This window comes from Camelina sativa, chromosome 8 (genome assembly GCF_030686135.1).
Source record: "Camelina sativa cultivar CO46 ecotype springtype chromosome 8, ASM3068613v1".
NCBI classification, from domain to species: domain Eukaryota; kingdom Viridiplantae; phylum Streptophyta; class Magnoliopsida; order Brassicales; family Brassicaceae; genus Camelina; species Camelina sativa.
The window spans coordinates 25,393,444-25,405,257 of record NC_141887.1 but is presented as its reverse complement, the minus strand read 5'-3'; the positions used below and the strand labels follow the sequence as shown (position 1 = coordinate 25,405,257).

At 40.2% G+C, this 11,814-nt stretch overlaps 4 protein-coding genes and 1 pseudogene across 7 annotated transcripts; 3 read left to right on the top strand and 2 right to left on the bottom strand.

Moving 5' to 3' along the window:
* Positions 1 to 48: 48 nt before the first annotated feature.
* On the top strand, positions 49 to 1,817 carry LOC104707987 (protein WHAT'S THIS FACTOR 1 homolog, chloroplastic). Its single transcript, XM_010424456.2, has one exon. It carries the CDS (start codon positions 49 to 51, stop codon positions 1,603 to 1,605), a length of 1,557 nt encoding a protein of 518 aa, XP_010422758.2. The 3' UTR covers positions 1,606 to 1,817.
* Positions 1,818 to 1,898: 81 nt separating this feature from the next.
* Positions 1,899 to 5,612, top strand: LOC104709833 (pentatricopeptide repeat-containing protein At4g01030, mitochondrial pseudogene; annotated as a pseudogene). Its single transcript, XR_015563902.1, has one exon. The product of XR_015563902.1 is annotated as a pentatricopeptide repeat-containing protein At4g01030, mitochondrial pseudogene (transcript).
* Positions 4,587 to 6,061, bottom strand: LOC104707986 (abscisic acid receptor PYL7). The gene is made up of 3 exons (XM_010424455.3): positions 5,776 to 6,061; positions 5,363 to 5,578; positions 4,587 to 5,283 (listed from the first exon to the last, which is right to left on the bottom strand). Exons 1-3 carry the CDS (start codon positions 5,920 to 5,922, stop codon positions 5,065 to 5,067), a joined length of 582 nt encoding a protein of 193 aa, XP_010422757.1. The 5' UTR covers positions 5,923 to 6,061; the 3' UTR covers positions 4,587 to 5,064.
* A 240-nt stretch (positions 6,062 to 6,301) lies between these two features.
* LOC147940459 (uncharacterized) lies at positions 6,302 to 7,448 on the bottom strand. Its single transcript, XM_087460744.1, has 3 exons — positions 7,050 to 7,448; positions 6,843 to 6,954; positions 6,302 to 6,742 (listed from the first exon to the last, which is right to left on the bottom strand). Exons 1-3 carry the CDS (start codon positions 7,431 to 7,433, stop codon positions 6,513 to 6,515), a joined length of 726 nt encoding a protein of 241 aa, XP_087316870.1. The 5' UTR covers positions 7,434 to 7,448; the 3' UTR covers positions 6,302 to 6,512.
* Positions 7,449 to 7,946: 498 nt separating this feature from the next.
* Positions 7,947 to 11,517, top strand: LOC104707985 (putative cyclic nucleotide-gated ion channel 13). Of its 3 annotated transcripts, none has more exons than XM_010424452.2 (9): positions 7,947 to 8,112; positions 8,397 to 8,461; positions 8,562 to 9,120; positions 9,202 to 9,414; positions 9,524 to 9,822; positions 9,966 to 10,077; positions 10,179 to 10,415; positions 10,496 to 10,890; positions 10,977 to 11,517. In XM_010424452.2, exons 2-9 carry the CDS (start codon positions 8,433 to 8,435, stop codon positions 11,275 to 11,277), a joined length of 2,145 nt encoding a protein of 714 aa, XP_010422754.2. In that variant the 5' UTR covers positions 7,947 to 8,112; positions 8,397 to 8,432; the 3' UTR covers positions 11,278 to 11,517. The 3 variants fall into 3 exon arrangements, with proteins under 3 accessions (XP_010422754.2, XP_087317951.1, XP_010422755.2); XM_087461825.1 differs by having other exon boundaries at positions 7,949 to 8,112; positions 8,397 to 8,454; XM_010424453.3 differs by having other exon boundaries at positions 8,104 to 8,244.
* Positions 11,518 to 11,814: the final 297 nt, after the last annotated feature.

Genomic DNA, 11,814 nt, shown 5'->3' with positions numbered 1-11,814 from the left:
TGAAAGTTTCAACATTTCTTAATTTTTACAGGCTTTTGAGTTTCACAAATGGAGCCAAAGCTCCTGCTTTCTGCACATAAACCTTTGTTTGTCTCTTGCAACTCTCCATTCAATGAAAAACCTAATCTTTCTGTCAAATCCCGTTTGCCCATATCCACAATTCGAGCTGCGAGGTCTCAGTTTATGGGGGAAGGTTTGATATTGGGGAACAAATATGGGTTTTGGACTGCACCTAGGAAGACCCGTGTTGTTGTTGAGCCTGTGAGAGCTGCTGTGAAGAGAAGGAAAGAGCTTACTTTTGATAACGTTGTTCAAAGGGACAAGAAACTGAAACTAGTGTTGAACATTAGGAAGATTCTTGTGAGTCAACCTGATAGGATGATGTCTCTTAGGGGTTTGGGTAAGTACAGGAGAGATTTGGGTTTGAAGAAACGTCGTCGGTTTATAGCTCTTCTTAGGAAGTATCCTGGTGTGTTTGAGATAGTTGAAGAAGGAGCATATTCACTGAGGTTCAAGATGACAGCAGAGGCTGAAAGGCTCTATCTTGAGGAAATGAGGATTAGGAATGAGCTTGAAGATGTATTGGTTGTTAAGTTGAGGAAGTTGGTGATGATGTCAATCGATAAGAGGATATTATTGGAGAAAATTTCTCATTTGAGGACTGATTTTGGGCTTCCTTTGGAGTTCCGGGACACGATTTGCCAGCGTTATCCGCAATATTTCCGTGTGGTTCCGACGCCTAGAGGTCCGGCTTTAGAGTTGACTCACTGGGATCCTGAGCTTGCAGTGTCAGCTGCTGAGTTATCTGAGGAGGATAATAGGAGTAGAGAAACAGAAGAAAGGAATTTGATTATTGATAGGCCTCCTAAGTTCAATAGGGTTAAGCTTCCAAGGGGTCTCAATCTTACAAAGAGTGAGACGAGAAAGATATCTCAGTTCCGTGACATGCCGTATATTTCTCCTTACAAGGATTTCTCCCACTTGAGGTCGGGAACACTCGAGAAAGAAAAGCATGCTTGTGGTGTTATTCATGAGCTTTTGAGCTTAACGACTGAGAAAAGAACATTGGTGGATCACTTGACTCATTTCCGTGAGGAATTCAGATTCTCGCAACAACTAAGAGGAATGGTTATAAGGCACCCTGATCTCTTCTATGTGTCTTTAAAAGGGGAAAGAGATTCGGTTTTCTTAAGAGAAGCTTACAGGAACTCTGAGTTAATCGATAAAGATCCTTTAACTCTTGTGAAAGAAAAGATGCGTGCACTTGTTTCTGTCCCAAGATTCCCAAGAAGAGGAGGTCCCAGGAAAGACGAAGAAGGAAGAGACGAGCAGATAGATGGAAGCGATGCAGAGGGTGAGGAAGAAGAAGAAGAAAGTGATGCTGAAGAATGGTCTGATGTTGATAATTACTTGGAAGGTGCGGATGGTGGCAATGATGATGATTGGACTGATGACGAAGGAGAAGAAGATGTGCCTCCTAACTTTGATGATGATGAAGATAGCACGAAGGTTCCTTCAAGTAGAAGATCAAGTAGTCCTAGAAAGAAGGAAGAGAAAGTACTCACTCCTGTGTTCCCTGATGGTACTCCAAGAGAAAAGTGGTAAGAGATCATTACAGATTAGTTCCATGGGAAAATGTTTACTCCTCTTGTATCATTCTTGAAGAAAAGAACACTAATAGCTCTTAAGTTTATGTATGTTGTTGCTTTTGTTGTAAGAATACTTGAGAATGATGTTCATCTTTCTCAACTTTTTTTGTCGTTCTTAGTTAATTTTGCTTTCTTCTGCAGTAATATGAATCTTTGAAACATATAAAACGCTGCGTTTTTGAGTTCTTAGTGATTTAAAACTGATGAGTCTTCTTCTTCTTATCCGGAAACTGTGAAGTGAAAAAAAAAATGGAGAACCTTTCTTCTGTTACTTTCCGCCATTGTTACAGCTCCTTGTTTCTTCATCAGGCACAGCGAAGATATTTTACTAATCATTCTTCGGCTTGTTGTTCACTGAACATCAAGTATGCGTCGTTTGAATCTACACCAATCTCAAAATCTCTGGAACCGTCGTCTTCAAGTTGGGATTTTCATCCGTTGAAGGAGCTCAATGGATGCAAAAACCTGGTTTCTGTTAAAGCTACTCATGCTCGGATGATGAAGTTACTCGATCGATTCGAATTTGAGTTCATCGCCAAGTGCTTGATCACTCGTTACCTTGAATTCGGAGAATTTGGATATGCTAGTTCTGTGTTCTTCATGGGTTTCCCGAGCATTCAAGTTTCATGGAGGGGTTTGTTAGAAGAGATGGAGCATTACGGAGTAGAGAAGTATAAGGTTTTAGAGGAATTTGTTCAGCTACAGAACAAAGGAGTAAATTTCGATGGAGTAGTTCTCGCTATGGTTTTGAGAATTTGTGCTGTGCTAATGTATCGGTTACTGAGTTTCACTATCCATGGCGGGTTGATCAAGAGAGGGCTCGAATGTTCAGACACACGAGTGGTTTCTGCGTTGATGGGTTTCTATGGGAGATGTGTGAGTTTGGATATTGCTAACAAGGTGTTCGATGAGATGCCTAAAAGAGATGATCTTGTATGGAACGAGATCGTAATGGTAAACTTGCGGAGTGGGAATTGGGAAATGGCTGTGAGATTTTTCAGAGAGATGCAGTTTTCAAGTGCAAAAGCTTATGATAGTACAATAGTTAAGCTTTTGCAGGTTTGCAGCAATAAAGAAGGTTTTGAAGAAGGGAGACAGATTCATGGGTATGTTCTAAGACTTGGGTTTGAATCAAACGTGTCGATGTGTAACTCCTTGATTATCATGTACTCAAGGAATGGCAAGCTTGAATCATCTAGAGAAGTCTTTGATTCGATGAAGGAACGGAATTTATCTTCGTGGAACTCGATTGTATCGAGTTATGTGAAATTTGGTCATGTAGATGATGCTATGGGTCTCCTAGACGAAATGGAGACATGTGGTCTGAAACCAGATATAGTGACATGGAACTCTCTTTTGTCAGGTTACGCTTTGAAAGGGTTATATAGAAATGCCATTGGGATATTAAAGAGACTGCAAATTGCTGGTCTGAAGCCAAACACGAGCTCAATAATTAGTCTTCTTCAAGCTGTTGCTGAACCGGGGATTCTTCAACTTGGAAAAGCGATTCACGGATATGTGATAAGAAATCAGCTTTGGTACGATGTATATGTCGAAACCACATTGATTGACATGTATATTAAAACTGACTGCTTGCCTTACGCCCGAATGGTTTTTGATATGATGGATGGGAAGAACATTGTTGGTTGGAATTCACTCATCTCGGGACATTCGTACGCTGGTCTGCTAAAAGATGCTGAAGCTTTGATGAGTGGAATGGAGAAGGAAGGGATCAAACCTGATGCTGTTACTTGGAACAGTCTGGTCTTTGGGTATGCGACTTGGGGAAAAACAGAGAAAGCTTTGGCTGTGATAGGGAAGATGAAGGAGAACGGTGTGATGCCCAACGTGCTATCATGGACAGCCATTTTGTCGGGATGTTCCAAAAACGGAAACTTTAAGAATGCTCTCAAAGTTTTCGTTAAAATGCAGAAAGAAGTTGTCAGTCCGAACGCAGCCACTATATCCTGCTTGCTTCGGATATTAGGTTGCTTAAGTCTAATACAGAGTGGCAAAGAGGTTCACAGCTTCTGTTTGAGGAACAATTTGATCTGCGATGCATATGTTGCAACTGCACTAGTAGATATGTATGCAAAATCAGCGGATCTGCAAAGCGCGACTGAAGTTTTCTACGGCATTAAGAACAAACCGCTAGCTTCTTGGAACTGTATGATCATGGGTTATGCCATGTTTGGGCAGGGTGAAGAAGGGATTGCTGTTTTCACTGCAATGCTTGAAGCGGGCATGGAACCAGATGCCATAACCTTCACCTCTGTGTTATCTGTCTGTAAGAACTCGGGTCTTGTCCGTGAAGGGTGGAAATACTTTGATCTTATGAGTTCTCAGTATGGTGTTATCCCGACTATCGAGCACTGCACTTGCATGGTTGATATGCTCGGGAGGTCGGGTTATCCTGATGAAGCCTGGGATTTCATTCAAACAATGCCATTAAAACCAGACGCAACTATATGGGGTGCATTTCTTTCATCTTGTAAAATCCACAGAGACCTAGAACTCGCTGAAGCCGCGTGGAAGAGGCTACAAGTGCTGGAACCACACAATCCAGCTAACTACATGATGATGATAAACTTGTACAGTAACGAGAACAGATGGGAAGATGTTGAACACATACGGAACTCGATGAGGATTCATAGGGTGAGAATCCAGGATCTGTGGAGCTGGATTCAGATAGATCACACGGTCCACGTATTCTATGCAGAAGGAAAAGCACATCCTGACGAAGGTGAGGTATACTTTGAGCTGTACAAATTAGTTTCTGAGATGAAGAAATCAGGTTATGTGCCAGACACAAGCTGTATGCACCAAGACGTAAGTGAATCAGAGAAAGAGAAGCTACTAATGGGACATACAGAGAAGTTAGCAATGACCTATGGCCTCATCAAGCAAAAAGGCATAGCTCCTATAAGAGTGGTCAAAAACACAAATATATGTTCGGATTGCCACACTGTAGCCAAATACATGTCGGTTTTGAGAAACCGTGAAATTGTTTTACAAGAGGGGGCTCGAGTTCATCATTTCAGAGACGGAAAATGTTCCTGCAACGACTCTTGGTGATAGTATAGATACACTAGCCCTGTTATTTCTTACAAGTGGTGCGTAAATACAGACACTGTCCAACAGACAACAGACAACAAATTACATCAAAACTTTTACCACATGCTCGAAAATAGCTTATGGAGGTGATCTGATCAAAGAAGCGAGACTACGTGGGCTTCTATATATGTGACCAGACTAAATAATCTCAGAATGGTAGGTTCTAAACACACTGAATATTTCTTCCCTTCACTGAGATTGTAAGTGCGACAGATGGAGCCATATCTTCAAAGGTAGCTGTATGATTCTTCTCTCCGTATATCTTCAATGGTTACTGTATGATGTATCCGTTGGAAATATTTCAGAATGTGGCGACGGAATTGGTTATGTCTTGAGCAGCCAATCTTTCAGAGGCACAAGCCAAGGATTTGAGGTTACACTTTATGAGTGATTCCACAAAGTAACATGTATCATCTTTGGTGTTGCCTTGAGGAACATCCACAACAAAAGATTCAATCACCATAGTTCCTGACCTCCCATCGATCATCTGAGGATGTACAGTCAAGATCGAAGAGTAGTTCTGTTCGAAAAAGAAACATTATAAGAATTTCTGAATCTGTAAATAGGCAATGAGATTGTGGGGATGGGGATATATTCACCTTAAGTCTGTGATCACCACCAATGATGTTGATACCGAGGATGTGCTCTTCATCATCAAGCTGTTCCAATCTCTCGGTACTGGTGGTCGCAGGAAGACCAGATCTGACATCTACTTCTCTGAGACTACCGATTTCAGGATCACCATGAACAGTGCATCTGCTTATAAATGGTTTGTATTTCTGCGGCTGATCAAATCTCCGCACAAGTGACCAAACCTGAGTCATTTATATACACCATCGTTAGCTTGAAGACTAAGAGAGACGAACAAGAAGTAAACAGCAATCGGAAGCTATATATATATATATATATATATTAATATATATATATAAAATCTCTGAAATGTACAGACAAAAAAAGAAAGATCAGGAAAGGCTAAAACAGAGAGAAGGTGAGAGAATAGAAGAGAGCGTACGAGATGAACAGGAGCTTTAATGTACTTGACGAGAACAGAGGTACACTGATCCTCTCTGCAGTGGTGACGATGATGCAACCGTAAGGACTGCGCCGTCACGAGAGCTCCGTACATCGCTGAATCGTCGTCTCCTCCGATGATCTCCATCTCTCTATTCTTCTTTCGTTTCTTCTTTCCCTTTTGAGGAATCTATTTGGGAATGGATAAAATAGAAACAAATAGGGTCAGAAAAGCTTTGATTCTTTTTTTGTTTTTGGGTTGGTTGGTTAGGTAAAAAAATCAACGAACCCCACCGACGAATATTAATTCCACCAACGGATTTACGATAAACCGACAAAATCCTTAAATAGACTTACGTGTCATTTGTTTATTGGTTTTTGTTGTCTAACTTTTTGGATCAGCTATTGACTTTAAGCACGTGTATATCTCTCTCTCTAAAAGCTTCCCAATTTATTATGACACCAATGATGTGTATTATTATCGTCATCTTCCCTAGTTCCCTAAAAAGTAGATGGAAAGAAGAATCTTTTGAGAATCTTATTTGTAACTATAGCTGGTGTCAGCATGATGGCACCGTAATAAAATCACAGGCAAAATTAAAAGCTGTGTAACCGAGTCAAATCAACGAGAGCCAATTTCTATACACTCTTGAAAAAGCTATCGATGATTGAAAGTTGAAACAATTAGCCAGCAAAAGAATGTTTCTCTTTGTGTGTTGTGACTGCTTTCTACCAATTTTAGACGTCCCACGCCACTGTCCTCATCACCGCAAACGCCTTGGCCATAATTGCTTTAGCCGTCTCCATCATGTACTCTGCTTCCTGCACCATCTCTGCCATAGCCGCCATTTTTTTCACCATTGTTTCGATCTCTGCCACCATTTTAACCGCTCTTTCAGCTGCGCCCTTGGCGTCATCATTCATCACCGATGCCTTCCTCAACATCTCTGAAACCTCCTTCACCATAGCTACAGAGAAATCACCACCAACCGTTTCTTTTTTTTTTTTTTTTGTAAGAGTGGGGTTTTTTAGTTTTAAAACATTGGTAAAACAGAGAGAATTACTAACCTCTGGCTTTCTCACGCTCTTCCTCTATTCGTTCCTCGACCTCCACGGCTATGCTGAAAACCCCAAGTGTTGGCTCGTTACACACAAAGCAATTAATGTTCTTAGTGTGATGCTGCATCATGAAACAAACAACAAGGGAGAAACTCTGTTTTCAGAAGTTAAGCCAAAGCAGTCAAAGATGTTGTAAAAAAAAAAAACATTAGTTACCTTAAGAGCACACTTCTCGCAGAAGTAATGTTGGCAACTGGTGACAACAGGATCTAAGAATGGGTTTTTGCAAATGGAACAATCTAAGGGCAATGCATCATTCTCTTTCTCTGTTGGCTCAAAGTCAGTATAAAGATCAAGCTTCCTCGATGTTTGTTTCTTGTCCTTCTTCTTTAGGTTATCTAGTCTGGAGCTTTCGTTTTTGGAACCTGCATCTTCGTCAGCATCAAGATCAAGCTTCCTCGATGTTTGTTTCTTGTCCTTTTTCTTTAGGTTCTCTAGTCTGGAGCTTTCGTTTTTGGAACCTGCAACTTCGTCTGTATCAAGAATTCTTCTCTTTGAGTTCTTAGTCATGTCACCGTCTCGAGACTTTGAATCTGACATTCTATAACAGAATGAACGACTCTGAGAATAACAAATACGCATCAGGATTAGTACTTGTGAACCAAATACCTACGGGTTCTAATTTCGATCATATTTTTATGAGAGATCACAACATTCACTAAGAGATCTTCATACAAAACTCGTTTTGGAAAGAAACCAAGCGAAAAGAGAGATGAAGGACATGTGAACGCCAAGAGAGAGATAACTAACCTTTCCCTGCAGAAGATTACACCCACCGACGGTGAACACTGACGACGTCTTCCGATTGTGAGAGCTACTACTATGAGGAGAAGAAGATGAAGAAGAACAGTTATAACAACAACAAAAAAAAGGGGACACTGGAGAGTTTAGTTAAAGCCGGTATGTACGATTTGAATAACGAATTGGGCTTAATAGGCTTTTATAAAAAATAGGCCCATTAAATTTCGGCTGATACCTATAGGTTGACTTTTCAAATTAATCGAAAAATGTTTTTTTTTTTTTTTTAAATTCCCTCTCGTTTGTCCTATTGCAAAACCTCACAATTTCGTAGAAACTACCATGAGAGAGTCTCCATTAAGCAGCGCCATGCCAAGCTTGACGCTTGACGAAAACGTATTTTTTGACTCCGCCATTAAAATTTCAGAGAATTTTCCAAATTTTATAAGTTCACCGGGAAATTACTTCAAACGTCGCTCTGGTAAGTTAATAACTTAATATCAATGTTTGATTTCTAGTTTCCGTTTCTTCTTCTTCGTTTTTTTTTTTTTTTTTAACTTTTAATCTGTAACTGTTGCCTTCTTCGGGATAACAATTTAAAGAGATCAAATCCGTATGTTACTCTCTATGACTCTCTCCTCTTCAGTTATTTTTTTTCTGCTTTGATTCCCAGATTTTTATTGGGCATGGGACGAAGATTTGTAAGTTAGCTTTAACCGGATCCCTAATTTTTGTTTTTTTTTCGGAATTATTCTTATGATTTAGGATCCGTTGAAGAAGAAGAATAGCAAAGTCTGATCTATGGCTTTTGGCCGCGACAATCGTGTAAGGTTGTTCTTTAGAATCATTATAATCACTTAGAGAGATTTTAGAGATATGAATGATTTTTAGAAAATTTCTCAGAAAAACAAAATCTTGTTTTGTTTTTAGGTTCACAGATTTGATTTCAGAAGGAAACACAGAGTATGGTTACGGAAGCAAAGCAAGACCATCTCTAAACTCTGTTTTGAATAATGTTCGTAGAGGGTTTGAGAAAAGTTCAGATAAATTCAGGACTTTTAAGAAACCATCAAGTAGTTTCGGTGGTTTACATAAGAAGAGAGATTCTTCTAACACTACTACTACTACAGAGAAGAACATCATAAACCCACAAGGCTCTTTCTTGCAGAACTGGAACAAAATATTTCTCTTTGCTTCAGTGATTGCTTTGGCGATTGATCCATTGTTTTTCTATATTCCTATCGTTGATGGAGAGAGGCACTGTCTTAATTTGCACCACAACTTGGAGATAGCTGCAAGTGTGCTTCGAACGTTTATAGATGCCTTTTACATCATTCACATTGTGTTTCAGTTTAGAACTGCTTATATCTCTCCTTCTTCCCGTGTTTTTGGAAGAGGCGAGTTGGTCGATGATCCCAAAGCGATAGCCATCAAGTACCTTTCTTCATACTTCATCATCGATGTTCTTTCTATCCTTCCACTCCCACAGGTATATGATCTACTTGATTCCTTTAGACGTTGCGCTAATGCTTAAAGGTTTCTTGATGAAGTTATCTTGTTTCCTCTGCAGCTTGTAGTGTTAGCTGTGATCCCCAATGTCAACAAGCCGGTCTCTTTGATCACTAAGGACTACCTGGTTACTGTCATATTTACTCAATACATCCCTAGGATTCTTCGTATATTTCCACTTTACAGTGAAGTTACAAGAACATCTGGTATAGTTACTGAAACAGCTTGGGCTGGAGCTGCTTGGAACCTATCTCTCTATATGTTAGCCAGTCATGTGAGTTTCAAAACCATCAGATTATAGAATCTTTTATAAACACAGAGGCGTCCCAACCCAAGGGTTGATTGATTTGATCGAGTTTATCTGATAACGTTACTTTCTTTAGGTGTTTGGAGCCTTATGGTACTTGATATCAGTAGAACGAGAAGACAGATGCTGGCGTGAAGCTTGCGAGAAGAGACCAGAAGTGTGTACCTTTAGATTTCTCTACTGTGATAGAAACAGAACTGTTAAAAACGATTTCTTGACTACCTCATGCCCGTTTATCAACCCTGATGATATAACAAACTCAACGGTCTTCAACTTTGGCATCTTCACTGATGCTTTAAAAAGTGGTATTGTTGAATCAGATGACTTCTGGAAGAAATTTTTCTACTGCTTCTGGTGGGGTCTGCGTAATTTAAGGTTTGTTATTCTCTTTGACTCTTTCTAAGGTTTGTAATTTAAGGTTAGGAATTATGTGACACAGTTGATGGCTAGCTAAAATATGATGAGCTGTGCCTATATAATCACACACTAATCTGATTACTTGCCTTTTGTCGTTGCAGTGCATTGGGGCAAAATCTCAATACGAGCAAATTCGTTGGGGAAATCATATTTGCTGTATCAATTTGCATATCTGGACTAGTCTTATTTGCACTACTTATTGGCAATATGCAGGTAAAATTCTTGGGGGAATCGTTATGAACCACTCCTTTCATCACACACTTAAGTCACAAGGAAGATAAAACAATGCTGATGGTTTTCATTTTCCATTACAGAAATACTTGGAGTCGACAACAGTTAGGGAAGAGGAGATGAGAGTGAGAAAAAGAGATGCAGAGCAGTGGATGTCTCACCGTATGTTACCAGATGACCTGAGGAAACGTATCAGAAGGTATGAGCAATATAAATGGCAAGAAACTAGAGGAGTTGAAGAAGAAAACCTTCTTCGTAATCTCCCCAAAGACCTCAGGAGAGACATCAAACGCCATTTTTGCCTCGATCTCCTCAAGAAAGTAAGTGTTTCTATGTTCTTTCCTCGATCCTTTAATTGATATTACATTCAAATAATCTTTTGATCGAATCAAAATTATAGGTACCTCTCTTCGAGATAATGGATGAGCAATTGCTAGATGCCGTGTGCGACAAGCTAAAACCTGTGCTCTACACGGAAAACAGCTATGCGATTAGAGAAGGAGACCCAGTGGAGGAGATGTTGTTTGTTATGAGGGGAAAACTGATGAGCGCCACCACTAACGGTGGCCGGACTGGCTTCTTTAATGCGGTGTACCTTAAGGCTAGTGACTTTTGCGGCGAAGATCTTCTCACTTGGGCATTGGATCCTCAGTCTTCGTCTCATTTTCCGATCTCGACGAGAACAGTTCAAGCTTTAACCGAAGTAGAATCCTTTGCTCTTGCAGCAGATGATCTCAAGCTCGTGGCTTCGCAATTCAGACGACTACATAGCAAACAGCTTCAACATACTTTCAGGTTTGGTCTCTTTTGACCCATCTCTGTTTCCTCTGTTTTCCGGTTCGGTTTGACTTAATTCGGTTTTGACCGGTTTATATTGTCAGGTTTTATTCGGTACAATGGAGAACTTGGGGCGCGTCTTTCATTCAAGCAGCATGGAGGAGGCATTGCCGGAGGAAACTTGCCAGGTCATTAACCGCAGAAGAAGATCGATTCCGAAACGCGATCGCCCTGCGCGAACGTGAACGTGATGCAGCTTCTTCGTCGAGCCTGGTTGCAACGTTATACGCGTCGCGGTTCGCTTCAAACGCGCTTCGCAATCTGCGTACTAATAACAACCTGCCTTTGCTTCCTCCTAAACCATCCGAGCCCGATTTTAGTGCCACTCATCTTGGGGACCCTTAAAAATACTCTTACACATGTCCCAGCCACTTGTATATGTGAACGTTAAAGTTTAAACTAGAGTGAAATTACCAAAACTTAGAATTGAGAACTGGCGGCTTGTATCATTATCCCCTTGTCGGTATGGCGGTCTAAGGACCTCGAAACCATTGTAAGCCCCAATATATTGCTTTCGAGAGCTTTGCATGAAAGGCACATGTACTTGTCTGCTATTGACAAGGTGAAAAGGTTGGTGTTGCGTCATTGACTTATGGCATTTGTTTCTCTAGGCTCTTTTAAAGTACAAGGCGTTTTCATAAATCCAGAAGGTTTCTTTTGTAACAGATCCTTTAGGAAGAATGTTTTTGATGAGACTATTGGTGTGACGTGAAGCCCAAGAATTTACCTCCACACACACATCTTCAGGCTTCAAAACAACAAAAACCATAATCACACAACCACAAGCAAAATGATTAAAAAGTAAAATTGATATGTACTAAAAAAAACTTTTTCATTTTTCTTTTGTGAATGAAAATGATTAAAAAGTAAAAGATTAAAATT

What these genes read in the sequence shown, in the direction of transcription:
- LOC104707987 (XM_010424456.2), top strand. Translation starts at nt 49, where the DNA reads ATGGAGCCAAAGCTCCTGCTTTCTGCACATAAACCTTTGTTTGTCTCT.
- LOC104707986 (XM_010424455.3), bottom strand. Translation starts at nt 5,922, where the DNA reads ATGGAGATCATCGGAGGAGACGACGATTCAGCGATGTACGGAGCTCTC. An exon ending in TTAAAGCTCCTGTTCATCTC is followed by an intron (nt 5,579 to 5,775) that starts GTACGCTCTCTT and finishes TAAATGACTCAG; the next exon opens with GTTTGGTCACTTGTGCGGAG. An exon ending in GTGGTGATCACAGACTTAAG is followed by an intron (nt 5,284 to 5,362) that starts GTGAATATATCC and finishes TTTTTCGAACAG; the next exon opens with AACTACTCTTCGATCTTGAC.
- LOC147940459 (XM_087460744.1), bottom strand. Translation starts at nt 7,433, where the DNA reads ATGTCAGATTCAAAGTCTCGAGACGGTGACATGACTAAGAACTCAAAG. An exon ending in GCGAGAAGTGTGCTCTTAAG is followed by an intron (nt 6,955 to 7,049) that starts GTAACTAATGTT and finishes TTCATGATGCAG; the next exon opens with CATCACACTAAGAACATTAA. An exon ending in AGAGCGTGAGAAAGCCAGAG is followed by an intron (nt 6,743 to 6,842) that starts GTTAGTAATTCT and finishes ATTTCTCTGTAG; the next exon opens with CTATGGTGAAGGAGGTTTCA.
- LOC104707985 (XM_010424452.2), top strand. Translation starts at nt 8,433, where the DNA reads ATGGCTTTTGGCCGCGACAATCGTGTAAG. An exon ending in GGCCGCGACAATCGTGTAAG is followed by an intron (nt 8,462 to 8,561) that starts GTTGTTCTTTAG and finishes TTTTGTTTTTAG; the next exon opens with GTTCACAGATTTGATTTCAG. An exon ending in GCCTCGATCTCCTCAAGAAA is followed by an intron (nt 10,416 to 10,495) that starts GTAAGTGTTTCT and finishes TCAAAATTATAG; the next exon opens with GTACCTCTCTTCGAGATAAT.